Source organism: Peromyscus eremicus, chromosome 10, assembly GCF_949786415.1.
Source record: "Peromyscus eremicus chromosome 10, PerEre_H2_v1, whole genome shotgun sequence".
Taxonomy (NCBI): domain Eukaryota; kingdom Metazoa; phylum Chordata; class Mammalia; order Rodentia; family Cricetidae; genus Peromyscus; species Peromyscus eremicus.
In genome coordinates this window covers 68,404,755-68,420,834 of record NC_081426.1, presented here as the reverse complement: position 1 = coordinate 68,420,834, position 16,080 = coordinate 68,404,755, and the positions used below count along the sequence as shown (strand labels likewise).

The 16,080-nt window shown below is 43.3% G+C and overlaps 1 protein-coding gene across 1 annotated transcript in view; it reads right to left on the bottom strand.

The window, feature by feature from the left end:
• The window catches only part of Cep135 (centrosomal protein 135), a 60,632-nt gene that overhangs the window by 25,824 nt on the left and 18,728 nt on the right, over positions 1–16,080 (bottom strand). The window contains exons 10-14 of the mRNA XM_059276043.1: positions 13,004–13,142; positions 11,483–11,706; positions 8,608–8,760; positions 7,347–7,499; positions 3,265–3,342 (exon numbers count right to left, since the gene is read on the bottom strand). Of these exons, the coding sequence (XP_059132026.1) occupies positions 3,265–3,342; positions 7,347–7,499; positions 8,608–8,760; positions 11,483–11,706; positions 13,004–13,142 (747 nt within the window). The remainder of the gene's footprint in view (positions 1–3,264; positions 3,343–7,346; positions 7,500–8,607; positions 8,761–11,482; positions 11,707–13,003; positions 13,143–16,080) is intronic.

Here is a 16,080-nt window from a genome sequence, read left to right as displayed (position 1 = left end):
GATAAGAAAACAGGAATTATACAAAAATGAGAGCTGAAAAGAATGTAACCACAAGATGGTCGAGATTTATGTGAGAAACACAGTGAAAGCTTTCCTTGAGTGTATAGAATAAGACCTGACTCAATGTAGATGGCCATGCTTCTCTGGGTAGGAACATAATGCTATAAATGTGCTAAAATTTCACCAAATTATAAATTCAATGAAATGCCAATAAAAGCAATTCCTAATGGATACTTTATCTAATACTTTATGCTTAAATTATTTTAGAAGAAAAAAAAACAAAACAAATTGGGAGTGAAAGAATGCAAATAAATTTACTATAAGAGATACTAAAATAAACAATAAAGCTATTGTAATTCAAACTGGACTTCATGTAGAAATGGACAAGCAAATACACCTAGTTTTCCCACATAAGAATATGTACAATATGAAGAAATCATAAAACAAAAATAGTATCCCTTATGTGGCTTAAAAAATATTATCTGACCCTCCATGGGCAGGTCTTAGTCATATCCTTTTTCTGCCACACGAACCCCCAACCCTGAATCTTATTTCTTTTCTGTTTTGTTTTTTCAGATGGAATCTTGCTATGTTCCACAGGCTATCCTTGAACTGCTCTGCTCAAGTGACCCCCTGCCTCAGCCTCCCACATGGCAGAGTCTGCAGGAATGCACACTGCACCAACCATCTTGCCTTTCTTCAGTGCATCACAGTGACGCTCCTTCCTAAGCCACGCACTGCTTAGTTTTGCTTGTTTCTGAACTTTACATGAATAGAATCACACTGCATGCTTTCTTCAGCAACTTACTGCATAGGTACAACAAGCATTTGTACTAGTCATACATGTGGATGTTAGTAACTTTCGTCATATTTCCGCTCGACAGCACTCCACTGTATGATTTATAATCACATATTTGTTCACATAAATACTTTAGGCGTTGTGGGACCTATGGTCCGTCACCTCCACTCCAGGGAAGCACGAGAGCAGATACAGACACACACCAAAGGAGCCGGTCAGTCTCTGCACTAAAACCCACTTTACAGAGCAATTGGTGGTCTGGTCTAGGAACCACAGTTTGCCGACCTTTCCTATACAGTAACTGTCTAGAAGTGAGCTGCTGACTTGGCAGCACGCAGCTGCTATGATCGTGCCCGCTGTGGTTTGAACACGTTTACTACAGACTCAGGGGTGAAGGCTTGGTCCCCAGCCGGTGGCACTGCTCGGGGAGTGGGTGGGAACTTCAGGAAGTAGGACCTTGCAGAAGCAAGGAGGTTGCTGGGGGATGGCCTGGGATGCTGCATCATGCTCCCCACCTCCCCACCCCCTCCCCCACCTCCGCTTCCATCTTCATGGCTCTCTGGCTGTTGTGTGGGCAGTGCTAGTCTACCAGACCCTCTACACCATCAAGTTCTGCTCTGGCTTCAGAGCCACGCAATGGAAGCAGCCATGGACTGAACCCAAATAAACCTTTCCGTGAGTTGCCTTGCTCACAGACATGAAAGGCCGACACACAGCAAAGTGGCAGAGAGAAGTGGGCTGCTGTGACTCCCTAACCGTGTGGTTCAGAAGCCTTTGGGACTAGCTTACAGAAAAGTCTGGAGAAGTGAGCTACCAAAAAACAAGACTGTTGTAATGCGGAGCCGGTCAGGCGGTTCTGATGGGAGAAGAGCACACTGCTGCAGGACTGTGGACGGCTAAATGCCACGTTCATAAGGACTCTGGGGAAAAGGACTAGAAGCCATGTGTGTTACGCTGTGGCAAAGAATGTAAGTTCTGTACGTGCCCTGAGACTATCGAGGACTAATGAGCCTGGAGGAGGAAACTGGAGGCAGCCAGGCATGCATGCTGTGGCTTGGTTATTTCCGGCAGCCTTCAGCCAGGTCTGCAGTGAGAGCTGGGAGCAAACACCAGAGCGGAGAGTGTGAAAACCTCCAAGTTCTGGCCAGAAAAGAAAGGAAAGGAAAGTGAGGAAAAAGGAACGGCTGCTGAAGAAACTAGCCACACCAACAAGAAGTCAGACTTTGTAACAGGATAAGAAGCCCTGGGAGCTTGGCTGGCTCACGCTCATCTCTGGCAGGAAAGGGCGAACAAGTGTAAAGCCCTGTGAAAGGCTAGGCTTTGGGGGCTGCTTCCCTGTTCGCACCGTGGGAAGTGTTTCTCAGTGGCTGCTGCAGCCCTGGTCCAAGTCGGCCTGGCTCAAAGAGGCAGCAGACATTGTGTGAACCTCATGCTTCAGCACTGAGGAGCTAGCTGTAAATAATCTTAAAATGATTTCTGGACATGGGCTATTTGAGGCAGGAGCCAATTTCTTATTCTTGGTATCTTAATATATGTAGCCATTCATTCAGGAAAGAACTGCTAAATAATCACTCTTTACTCACTGATCTGGGATTCTGTATATGTTGGGTTCCTTTATGTGGATTTGTTGTATTTGGTTTCATCAGATAAGAACTAAGATTAGTCCCTATCTTAATTATAACGGCCCTAAACACCCAGTACCAGTGTTCCTTGAACTTCTATGTGACTTTTGGCTCTTGGTTTCTGTATAAATCCTGGGATTTCATAGTAGCCAACTGTAGAAAATGTAGACTATCTAATTAGTCTAGAATGGCTGCTTCTGTACTGAACCTATACAACATTTTTCCTCTCATTATTTCCTAAACAGCACAGTACAGCAACTGTTTACACCTCTCCATTGTGTAAGGCATTATATAATTAAAGTACTAAAAGAAATCTAAATGTGCTTTAAAGAATATGGGAGGATGTATAGGTTATATGCAATATTATGCCATTTTATACAACTAACTGAAGAATCTTCGGACTTGGGTATCTGGGGAAGTCCTGGAAGCAATCTCCTGAAGAGACTGGGGGCTAATTATAAAGAAAATTAACAATGAGCTTCACTTTGTAGTCGGTCTGTATTCTGTGATTACTTTTATAAGACCAAACCATAATAATCATGGCTAGCTAGCTACTACCAATGTCTGTAAGATTCCAGGACTCCTGAGTGTGGCATGTGTGTTGTTCACCCATCACATTTTCACAGAAACCCTGAGAAACAGAAGTGCCAGTCCTACGTCATAAATGAAAAACACTGGGAGAGAAGAGTCGAGAAACTGGTCTAGACAGGAAGCCAGATTTGAACTAAGTAACAAGTCTCAGAGCACACACTGCTGCATATTAGTTTTCCAAAACATACACTAAAAGCATCACTGGCAGTCAGTCATCTAATATAATATGCCCCAAATCCTTTGATAAATTACCTGGTGATTCATGTATGTCAAATCTTCAATAGTTTTCTCTAACTCTGATTTTCCGAAAACATTCATTTCTTGGATACTCTGAAAGAGAATTTTATAGAAAATGTTCATTTGTATCAAATAATCACAAAAATAAGTAATGCAAGTTTGCAGAGCTTTGTCTCCTATTTCACAGACTCTATGAGTGTTCTAGAAAGGTCAGACATTTTATAAAAGCATTCTTTCACTTAGAAAAAGTCACATTTCTGACCTTCATGTGTCACACAGAAAAGAAAATGGAGTGCACTGGTTTAAAAAGACTTAGGTGGATTGACCCTTTTTAACACAGGCATTATACAGAGAACAGCACACTAAGTCACAAGTGCGGGAATTGTGCCCTCACAAGAGGAGATGTAAGGCCCCCACCACCCATTTATTTTTTACAGTGCTCCTGACTGAACCAAGAGCCTCACACTAGGTTAGAGCTCTACAGCTGAGCTAGAACTCAGATGTAAGGAAAACAGGACACAAAGAAGAAAACACAGGAGCAGGAAGACATAGGCAACAGTATGGTAGAAGACCAGGTGTAAGAACTGCTGGTCAGGATGGGGACGAAGGCTCGTTTTCTGGTTTCATTATAACCCACAAGTCCCAATGCTGCCAAGTCACATAATGCAATGGTCACTGTTTTTCCAGGGGAGATGTATGCTCATGCTCATGCTATCCATTAGAAAACTATAATTGATATGACTGCACATTCAGTTAAAGGAATCACTGCCGTGTTAATTAAATCAATTAAACAGTGCTGATATATGCTCTATACCAAGGACCAAGCAAGGTGCAGCCATGAGTAAAGTCTCTGACATCATAGATTTTATACAGCCTCATAAAAAAGACAGACCTAAAACAAGAAACTAAAATAATGCCATGAAGGCAGGAGGCCAAGAGTTCAAGGCAAGTGTAAGTCAGCCTGAGCTACATGAGACCTTGTCTCAAAATAAATACATCGCGCTAGAAAGTGCTATGCAGGCTGCTGAGGGGAGAATGACATCCAGAGTTGCAGCCAGCCCTGGACCTTGAGTGCTGCAGTCACCTGCCAGGTCAGATATGGACTGGTACGACAGTGAAGGCTGTCACAGGCTAACTCCTTCTCATCACAGTCAAGGCCTGCTCCACAGAGCGCAATGCATGTCTGATGCAGGAAGCCTGACCAAAGGCCCAAGGCTGTTGAGGTCAGAGTCTGTAGGGTAGAACCTGCTGTTGCTCTAATGTTCTAAATGCCCATGCTGTCAAAGTACCTCCAAATACTTATATGTTCACATCTACACACCCGGGCAGCTCTCTTGACCTGGTCAGAGAGGTTCCTCTTTGCAGTGACCACAGTCAATAGAGAGCTGCAGAACTGCCTAAGTGCTGAGAATAAGAGCCTTACACTGTGCATTTATACAGTTCCCCTCCCCCACCTAGGATAAGGGGACATTATGGGGGGGTAGAAAGGATGTGCGAGCTGGGAGATGGGGGAGGGTGCCCCGAAATCCCATCTTCTGGACATGGCATGCCATCACACTCAGGAACTCACAGCGCTGGGGCTAGTGCACAAGGCCTACACACACTCAAGCCAGCCCACACTGCTGCACTGACGGAGTAGATGGTCTCCGGGTCACACCCTTCACTGAGGACCTACTGGCAGTGGACAGTCCGAGGAGGGAGATCATCCTTTTGTAAGGATGTGATCACTGTAGGACCCCATGCCCCAGTGGACGGCCCCAAACCATGAACATATGGGCAGTAGTAACTGGAGTTAGTGGGCTATTAAAAAAAAAAGAGGAAGAAATTGAAACATGAGGGAAGTTGGGAGGGGTTAAGAAGAATATGTATGATCATATTTCATTGTATACATGCATGAAATTCTCAAGCATAAAGGAAAATAAATATAAATAAGTAATTTTTTTTCTAGGCAAGAAGCTTTATTTTCATATGTCAAAAGGAATCTAGAGCCTGGATGTTTACCCTGGAGTTAAAGGTAAGAAAACGTAGAGAAGGCCATTGGAAGAGGTGGCACACTCTTTCAGTCATCTGTGCAGAAGACCTGTGGCAAGAAAAGGTCCCTTAAGCCAGGAGCTTTGAAAAAAGGGAGTAGGAAATAGCAAAAATGAGTGTCAGGGAAAGATGACAGGTCTTAAAATAGGCCAGGGCCGACCACTGATGATCTTGTACAGGTAATGAACTTTACCAGAAGAAACATGAGCAGATTTGCATCTGTAAAAGATGAGTCTAAAATCAATGTTAAACACGTATCAGAGCACAAAGGGCCGGCCCCACTATAATAATGCATGTGAGACTAACCACCACAGGGTGTGGGCAGAAGACAAAGGAGCAAACAATGGGAAGGAAAGGAACAAGGACTCAAGGAGACTGTACACAGATGGGTGAGGCTAGGCAAGTTATTTAAGTTCTCGGCTCTCATCTGTCAACAGGAACTATCAGAAAAGGCTTTTGTGAAGATCTACTGTGATGGTGGCGTGGAACAGACCCTCCTGGGGAAAGGCTTAGTTGTTCCAGAGGCAGCACTGATGGCCTTGGCTGACAGCTGTCCCAGGGCTTTCAGGGAGAGCTCAGTCATAATGGCTGCTGGAAAGCAGAGTGGCCAGGAGAGCGACAGGAAACACTCCAGAAGGCGGGAGGAGTCAGATTAGCAGCGCTGTTTGTGAAGGAAAGGTCTCTTGTAAATTCACAAAAGCCCGCCTCCTACAACCCAGAAGGGTTTTGCTCATCTGAATGCAGCCTTTCTGAGTTGTTAGTACTAGTAGGGTTTTAAGAAGTCTGTTTTTACGTTTCTGGTCATTACAACAGATATGGAAAGGGTAAGGGAGTGGCTGTGCTAAAGGATGCCATATTTCACTGAAGCTTTCTCACTAGCAATTTTAACTCTTTTTTTTTTTTTTTAATTTCTAGAAGGCAGCATTCCAAAAGACTCCAATTAAAAACATTCTTACACTGCTTTTGGGGATAAAACTTTAACTAAAATTCGTAGTATAAAGACTATGCTTAAAGTGTTCATTTTTTGTTCCTGGTTTTAGTGGCCACTTTCAAAGCATTTATTCCATAATATTAACTGGAAGTAACCACAGCTTCTACAACAAGAACACTCAGAACTTACCGTGTGGACGTACTATGAGACAATGCTTTGTATGTATTAACACAATTATTTGGGAACAATTATAAGAATTATAATCTACCAGAGAGAAATGAAAACATCACACAAATGCTCATATGAGCATTACTCATGGATAAACCTTAAGGATATCCTGCTGAGAAACACCAAATGTTAAAACACACAGGTGGATTGGGGATGTAGCTCAGTGCTTGTCTTGTATACGCTAGACCCTGGGTTCAATGTCCAACATCACAAAACGAAAGAAAATCCCATATTTAATGATTTAGTTCATATGAAACATCCAGAGAAAGCACAGAGGCAGAAAGTGAATCAGTAGTGCCTACAGCTGAGGAGGCCTGGGGCAAAGTGAAGCTATTATAATGGATACAAGGTTCCTTACTGTGGTAATGAGTTTTTCTAAGATTAAATATGGTGAAAGTTATAAAAGACAGGGAGAAAAAGAATAGCAGAAGCCACTGAACTGTCCCTTTCATTAAACGGGTAAATTGTCTGCTAGGTGAAAAATAACCATTGTCGTTAAGTAGAGAAGAAAAGGACACCACTATGACCTACAACAATCCCGAGTTCAGGGTGCGGCACGCTGCTTCTGGAAGGACCGAGAGCACATGTCTTGGGCTTTGGGGTCAAATGTGTCTGCTGTGACTTCCCAACTCTGCCACCATGGTACGAGAGAAGCTATGGACAACACTTTATCGATGATGGAATACTCTTAGCTATGGGCCACACACACACACAAAGTGGTTCAGACTGGGCTGGCATGCTGCTATGCTAGCTCCGCCTCCATGTATATTCTAAATAGTAACTTCACAGGACAGTGCAGTTATAAAGGGAGGCAGTTGGGGAGGGGCATACGAATGCACACCATTTTCACTTCTTTCCAAATCCTTAATAAATTACCTTTCAAAAAGATGTAAACTGAATTACTTACTTCCAATTTTTCTCTCAGAGCTTCGTTTTCTGCTGTAATTCTTCTTAAGTCAAATAATGCACGCTCTTTCTCCTTTTCCATACAGCTAACAAGATTGCTGGAGACTGTCACGTTAGTGGACTCCTGTTTTAGTGCAGATAACTCCTCCTTCGCCTTAAAGCATTAGAAGACATAAAAGTACTTTGGATATATTCCATTACTTTAAAAAGGGGGTGGGGCAGGGATATATTAAATATATGCCACTTTCCCTTTCTTCCCAAATCCCAAGAAAATAGGAGGGAAAGGATTAAAATTAAATACTAAAGTCCCAAAGGCAAGAAGATTGATTGAGAGAAGCTGCAGCCACAAAACACTGGAAACTAGAAGCAGACGGACAGAGAAGAATTAACTAGGTAGACTCAAGAAAGCTAAAAGCTAAGTCTACTTGGGGGAGACTCCAGAAGTGGGTCCATTTAATGAACGCACTGCCAAGTCCTAGAAGAGCTCAAAAGTGAAGGTGCCTCTTAACTTACGTCTCCCCCTCCTGTCCAAACGGTAAGGGGCGTCATGAGAGAGAGGTGTGGAACAAAGCAGCTGCAGGCCCCAGGACTTGCTCCGTCAACACCATCTGCCAGCTCAGGCTCCGTAGCAGGGCCAGGCTGGGGCAATGCTGGCCTCCCCAGAGCAGATTTTCCCCAGGAGCTAATCCTCAGAGTGTGCGTGCACCACCGGCTCTCACTGACTGGCTAGCCTGGGCTAACATGCTCTGGAGACCCACCTGTCTTGACCCAAGAGCTAAGGCTATAATGAAAGCTGCCATGCCCAGCTGTCAGGTGTGAGGATCTGACCTCAGGTCCTCACGCTGGTGCGGCAGGCACTCGACAGCGGAGCCAGCTCCTCAGACTCAGAGGCTAACTGAAGAGCCCATGTTTCAAACAGTGGCTGCATCTCCAGTCTATCCCTGGGATTCCGATATGTGGTAGCACGTCTAAAGCTGCCACAGAGCCATCTAAGATCTGTTCAGTTACTTTCAGAACAAAGAGACAATCTCTAACTGACCTGATACACTGATGAGCAAGAAAAGAGGGAGTACAAACAGGAAAAAGAGAGAAGTACCTTTTTTTTAGAGAAGATGACAGAAAACTACTACCACGTATCATCTTAATGGGGAAGGAAAATCATAGAGTCCCACGGGTTAGGAAAATATGCGAGACACAGAGTGGTTCTGTTTTAGCTAACTGATTCAAAACAACCTGCTGGATTAATTGGACCAATTTCTTACCTCGTTATACAAGACACTTAGTTTATCCCTTTCTGCTGTGAGCAGTTTCACATTGCACTGTATATCCTCCATGTATTTTTCAAATCTTTCTAGCATGCGCTGGAGCTCATCTCTTTCTCTCGTGATCAGATGAATGTCTGAATTGTGATCACCCTGAAACAATGAAAAAGATGCACATTATCATTTGTTGTCATTACAACCCTGTGGTTGTCACAGAGACGCTGGCAATGAGGCTGGCTGAAGCAGGCTCCCAGACAGAAGAACAGAAGCTCTTCTGATGTAACTAAAGAATAAATTCCATGAGCGCAGACGAAGGCACGGGCAGGGATGGTGCACATTCCCTGGCTCTGGGTTCTCAGGAAGCTCGGCGGCTGCCAATGCCACCACCTGTGCAGGTTTCATTAGATGCTTCCACGGCTGCGCTCCTCAGCTGTTCCCATGACACACTCGTGGCACCTAAGCTATAATCTCTCGACAAGGAGGTCAGCAACACTTAGAAGCTTGTACACATGAAGTCAAGGGTCCATGCTGGAATCTTCGGGAGGAGAGTATAGGACATTTGGTCAAGTCTTCCATGTCAGTCTGATGCATGGTAAGTTTTCAGAGTCATTACTGTATAACTCTCTGCCAAGGAGAGTCCAGAAAGACATGTGTGTACCTGTTTTCTATGACTGACCATTAAGGCTGGCGTCTCAGGTACAATAGCCCCAGCTGACTCAGCTTCATACCTACATGGGGTCTGTTTGTGCAATGGTACAAGTTTAAATATTTCTACCAGACAGCACATATTAGGATGTTCACCGACTAAGCAAAATTTCTTCCAACATTCCCCTGATTTCCAACATTTTTAAGAATGTATCTACTATCATTGTATAATTCAAAAGATCCAGTCATCACTGCCATGAAAATGAGGATTGTAAACTTACAGCATGTTAACGTCAATGACCTAAATACAGAAACCCTAATAAACTGCTACACTAGTGTGGCAGTTTAAATGAGAATGACCCCTGTAGGCTCATATGTTTGAATATTTGGTCCTAAGTTGCTGGAACTGTTTGGTAAGGATAGGGAGGTGTGGCCTTGTTAGAGGAGGTGTCACTGGGGGCAGGCAGGCTTTGAACTTTCAAAAGACTCCCTTTCTCAGTGTGCTCTCTGCTTCCTGCTTGTGGATCCAAATGTGAGCTCTCAGCTGTTCCTGCCACTCCTTTGCGGCTTCCATGAACGTGATCCCTCTGAAATCATAAGCCGAATTAAACGCTTTCTTTTATATGTTTCCTTGGCCATGGTGTTTTGTCACAGCAAGAGTAAAGTAATATAAAACTGGGAAGAGTCTTGGGTTATATTATTTGATATCCACTGAGCATATACAACACCAATGAAGACTCAGTAAATGGTAGAAATGTGTGAGGTGGCTCCACAGAGGGATCAGCTACCCTTTTTGTTAAACAGGCACATGTGAGCATGATGGACATGACTGGATAGCACGGACACATTGAAGGGCAAGCTGTTTATACGACAAGAGCAGAGAGCCTGTGACCTAACATTTTCCAGAATGCAGTCTGCACAGACCCCAGAGAAGGAGTTTAATGAATAAAGATCCATGACTGTTCTCATTACTGTCTATACCTCAGCTTAAATGTCACTTTCTACAAGGAATCCCTCCAGATTCTCCACATAATTCAGATGTATGAAAAACTCTAGTGTTCTGAATTGCTCCTGTACACTCTTCATTAGCACTTAATATAAATGAGAACTTACAAGTTATTTAGCAGTCAGGGATGTAGCTCAATGGTAGATATACCCCTCAAATTTACATGATGTTTTTAATGTACTTATTACACTGAATTTCTGTGAGAGACATAGGAAGCTCCTGTTCCTGTCATTTTGTGTTCAGTATTTGGTACGGGATCTGAACATTTCCTGACTTGTCTGCTCGAAGGGAATGCTGCACTTTTCCATAAATGCATCTTGTATGTAATATTTACAGTACTATTATGCAATGTATGCTAATTAATGCCCCTTCTCCACTCTATTATTCTCAATACATTAACAAGCAGTATGCATAGTACTGAAGGTACAACATCAGGAACTACTTTTCTTCTTCTTCTGGGAGGCTGGGATAATGAAGATTACTGATATTAAAAATGATTTATTGTAATTCCAAGGAACCGTACGTAACAACTTACCATCAAGCAGGAAGCTGGCAGCCACAGCCGGTACCAAATCCAGATCGAGAGAGGCCTTTGTTGTTTGCTAACAAAGTGCTTCTGCACATGCCTACAGTACAGACTTTTCATTGGGAAATGCACTCCCCAGGTCTCCATGCTCACACCTGTCTCACACACACTCCCTTCCCTCATGGGCTCACTCACAGTCACCCAGCATGCCTGCAGCTTTTCACTGGCACTGTGAGACAGGCACTGAAAGTGATGGTGCTGCGAACTCGACCAACGAAGCTGGGAATGACAGAAAGGCATGTTGTGGGCCGTGCGGACAGAGCTGCTCTGTTAGCGAGGAAAGTGCAGCTGTCCCAGAACAGAAAGCCTGGGAAGAGCGGAAACGTACAGCATTGTGAGGCTCTGAGTTCTAGGTTCTGAAAGCCTACAGGCCTCTACATGACTCAGCTAGTCAACCTAAATTTATAGGAATCAAAATGTTGTCCTTTATTGTTGGGGAGTTTTCCTGATTATGCAAGGTGTCCCACAAGTTATAGAAAAAAGGAAATCCAGATTAGGACTTTTGAAAACATGTATAAATGACATTGATTTTAATACAGCAATAAAGTAAAAAGGTTTCACACACACACACACACACACACACACACACACACACACACACACACACACACACCCTTTTGATTACTCCTAGGTATTACCTTTTCTGAGCATTTGAACGTTGGATTTTTTTCCCGGGCATAGTAATTTACAGAACAAGTTCTTCGCTGGATGACGTGCTGGAGTTTCTCCAGCTCTTTCCTGTAATAGTCTCGCTCCTCCTCTATGCCTTTCAGGAATGTGTCTAAACGAGAAGGTGATTTGTCTCGACGTGTTATCCCATGTTCTAGCCTCATCCTCTCAACTTCCAAAGTCAGTTCTCTTTCTGTAAATGAAAGTGGTTAAGATAACATTGTGTACATAATGTGAATTAGTCAAGTAAATAAATAATTTACAGAATGAAAACTACTAGCAATCCTGAGTGGTTCTACGTGTAACCCACAAAGATCAGACATATCAAGTAAATAGGAAGAACACAAAAACAAAACATTAACAGTAAATACTGTCCAACAAATGTAGGTCACCCTCTGTGACGTTATCACAGCTGGACACTGTTTAGTACTATAAAAGAAAGCGATGCACTTCCAAGTAGGGGTTCCTAGAGACCCTAAAAGAGCACTGAAAGAAAATGTACCTGTAAGCAACCCAGCAGGTGCATAGTTCACTGAACTTGAATTTAAAACATGCACAAAGAAACCAAAAGAACCCACTGTTTTCTTCCAATAAGCACAATTATTAGTTTTCTGCTGTTATTTTTGAGATAAGATGTATAGACTGACTCAAACTCCTGTGCTCAAAAGGGCCTTGTGCCTGTCAAGTACCTGGGACTATAGGAATATACCACTATAAACAATCCAGGTCACAATGACTAGTTTTTACCATAAAAGTTACTTGTTCATGGTCTAAAACAAAGCAAATACTAGCAACTTCACAGAGCTCAGCCTGTGGAGCCGACACCCACACACTGACATAAGACTCATTTTCATGATGCATCCCACGCTGCCATCCTCCTCTTCATTCACTCTGCAGATGCACGATGTTCTACATGCAACCGGCTATCCATGACATTAGAAAACTTAGGAACTGGCCATTCCATCCTGAGAAGGAATGACCAGAGAGGTGAGAGAGTGAGAAGGAATGAGCAACTGTGGTAAATGTTAAAAGGTAACAAGCTAACAAGAGAAGAGCACTGGCTACACTCAGCATCATGTGTGAACAGGTTGGAAGGGCAGTTCTGCTGGTGAGGGAGGGAGAGAAGCCTCCTGGAATGGAGTGAGGAGCTACGGAGGAGCCGGTAATCAGAGACACAAGTGCAGATTGTAAGGCAATATAACGGCATTCCTTAAAAAGACTCTGTACTTCCATTCCCGCCATTCCAGAATGGTCTTCTCAGTCTGCCTTCAAGAAGACACTTTCACTGCAAGATATTCAAGCAGCCTCCTGTGCCAGCCACTCAGATATAGGGAGGGCTTCCTATCATGTCCACACTGCCTAGCACCACTTCTGGTTCACAGCAAGTGCTCAGCACATAGTGAGTAAACAAAAGCACGAAAGATCATCTACTAATAACAACAACATAAAGAGAGAAAAATCGCTTTTTTAACCTACATTTGGCATCTTACCTGTGACTGCAAAATTATCCAATTTTTTGCTAAGTCTGTGCTTTTCTTGCTCAAGCTGATGAACAACAGTTTCCAGGTCTGATTTTAGAAGGAGTTCATCATTTAGTCTCTCCTTTTCCTTATGGCATAAGTCTAATTCCTGCAAAATGGTAATTTTATAATTAAGTATTCTAATAGCTTTATTAAATATTTATAATACTTATAGGTAAATGGGTACTTTTGTAAGCATATGTATGATTATACCTATATAACAGCAATTCATATATACATGTGTGTATGTGTGTGTACATGCACATACTTTTAATCACGTCAATTGTGTCAAAATGCACCATAAAAGAACAGTCTTCCAAAGGACACGGTGAATGGGACAAAATGGCAGCCTACTGAATGGGAAAAGGTCTTCACCAACCCCACATCTGACAGAGGACTGATCTCCAAAATATATAAAGAACTCAAGAAACTAGACAGCAAAATACCAAACAATCCAATTAAAAAATGAGGTTCAGATCTAAATAGAGAACTCTCAAAAGAAGAATCTCAAATGGGTGAAAGACATTTAAGGAATTGTTCAACATCCTTAGCTATTAGAGAAATGCAAATCAAAATGACTTTGAGATAAGATCAAAAACATTGAAGGCAGCTTATGTTGGAGAGGATGTGGAAAAGGGGAATACTCCTCCACTCTTGATGGGAATGCAAACTTGTACAGCCACTTTGGAAATCAGTATAGCAGTTTCTCAGAAAATTGGGAGTCAATCTACTTAAAGACCCAGTGATACCACACTTGGGCGTATATCCAAGGGATATTCAATCATACCACAAGGACACATGCTCAACTATGCTCATAGCAGCATTATTCATAATAGCCAGAACCTGGAAACAACCTAGATGCCCCTCAACCAAAGAATGGATAAAGAAAATGTGGTACATTTACACAATGGAGTATTACTCAGTGGTAAAAACAATCACATCATGAAATTTTCAGGCAAATGGACAGAACTAGAAAATATCATTCTGAGTGAAGTAACTCAGACCCAGAAAGACAAACATGGTATGTAATCATTCATAAGTGGATATTAGATGTAAAGCAAAGGATATCCAGGCTACAATCCACAGCCCCAGAGAAACTAGGTAACAAAGAGGACCCTAAGAGGGATGTACAGATTACCCTGGGAAGGTGAAATAGATGAGATCTCCTGGGTAAACTGGGCGTGAGGGGAGGTAGAAGGGAGGGGATGGGGGTTGGAAACACGAGGTAGTGAGATGGTTGAATTGGGAAAGGTATGGAGAGGGAGAGCAATGAAAGAGATCTCTTGATAGAGGGGGCCATTATGGGGTTAGGGAGAAACCTGGTGCCAGGGAAACTCCCAGGAATCCACATGGATGACCCCAGCTAAGACTCCTAGCAATAGTGAACAGGGTATCTGAATTGGCCTTCTCCTGTAGTCAGATTGGTGACTATCCTAATTGTCATCAGAGAGCCTTCATCTAGTAACTGATGGAAGCAGATACAGAGATCCACAGCCAAGCACTGGGCCGAGCTCCAGGAGTCCAGCTGAAGGGAGAGGAGGGATTATATGAGCAAGGGGTGGGGGTCATAATGGTATGATCATAATGGGGAAACCCACAGAGACAGCTGACCTGAGCTCATGGGAGTCCATGGACTCTAGACCTACAGCTAGGGGACCTGCATGGGACTGACCTAAGCCCTCTGCATGTGGGTAGCATGTTAAGTAGCTTGATCTGTTTGTGGGGCTCCTAACAGTGGGTCTAGGATCCTGGCACATGAGCTGGCCTTTTGGAACCTATTCCCTATGGTGGGATGTCTTGCTAAGCCTTGATGCAGAGGGGAGGTGCTTGGTCCTGCCTCAACTTGGTATGCTATGCTTTGTTGACTGTCATGGGAAACCTTAACCTGAGGTTTCTTTCTGAGGAGTGGATGGGAAGCAGGATGGAAAGGAGGTGGGGCAGAGGGAATAGGAGGAGAGGAGGGAGAGGAAACTGTGGTTGGTATGTAAAATAAAACAAACAAACAAACAAACAAACAAAAGAACAGCCCTCTACCAAGGACCCACAGTCTATACACTGGGCTGGGACTCTGATCACTGTCACACTTAACTCCCATTAGAGAAGTTTCCTCTTATAGTAGACGGGAACTAACACTGAGACCCATTATTGGACAATGGGCAAAGAGTGAGAGACTTTGGCACACTCAGTTCTAAATGGGATGTCTTTATTAAACCCTCCCCTCAAGGCTCAGGGATCTATGCGGAAGAGTATCCAGAAAGCCTGTGAGAGCCAGGGGTGGCGGATGCCCTGAGGAAACAGCCACACAGCAGTACTGATGCACAAATGAACTCCCAGACTGTGGCAGGACACGCAGGGCCAGCTCAGGTTCATGGCCAGCTGTGGTCCCAGCAGAGAAGGAAAATGGACAGTCTCCTACGCCTAACCAAGAAGCTAACTGCAATCAATCCCTGCTGGGAAAGATCAGTACCCTCCAATGGAGTGCTACTCTGTATTTTAACCACACTCCAGGGCAGGCCCCATGCCTAGTTGGCCAGACAAAATGGACTCTATGGTTTTGTGTGCACTTTGTGCTTTGTTTTGGTATTTTTTTTTGTCTTACTGGGTTTTCATTTGTTTTGACATTTGCTTTTGTTTTGTTTTGGAGGGAGGGATGGAGAGAGTGAGAGAGAGAGTGAGAGAGATGAATGTTTAGTAGGGAAGGAGGATCTGGGAGGAGCTAGGAGAGAAAAATATGATCAAAATATATATTACACATAAAAAATTAAAAGAAAGCAAAAAAAATAAACAAACAAAAAAGCCCCCACACGAACCAAACACACCATGATTCCCATACTAACAAATGCTACCAATGCTCTTTTGTGGAAGGTAGAGCCCTTACAGTTAGTTCATTTGCTCCTCATTTGTTTAGCACATCGACCTACTTCTCTCTAAATGAATATGTACGTGCACAACACAACTTATTAATGCCTATGTTTAAAGAGTGCAGCAGTACAGACCCAGTGACATTGTCACTGTTTCCGCCATGGCAAGTGTGGAGTGAACACTGG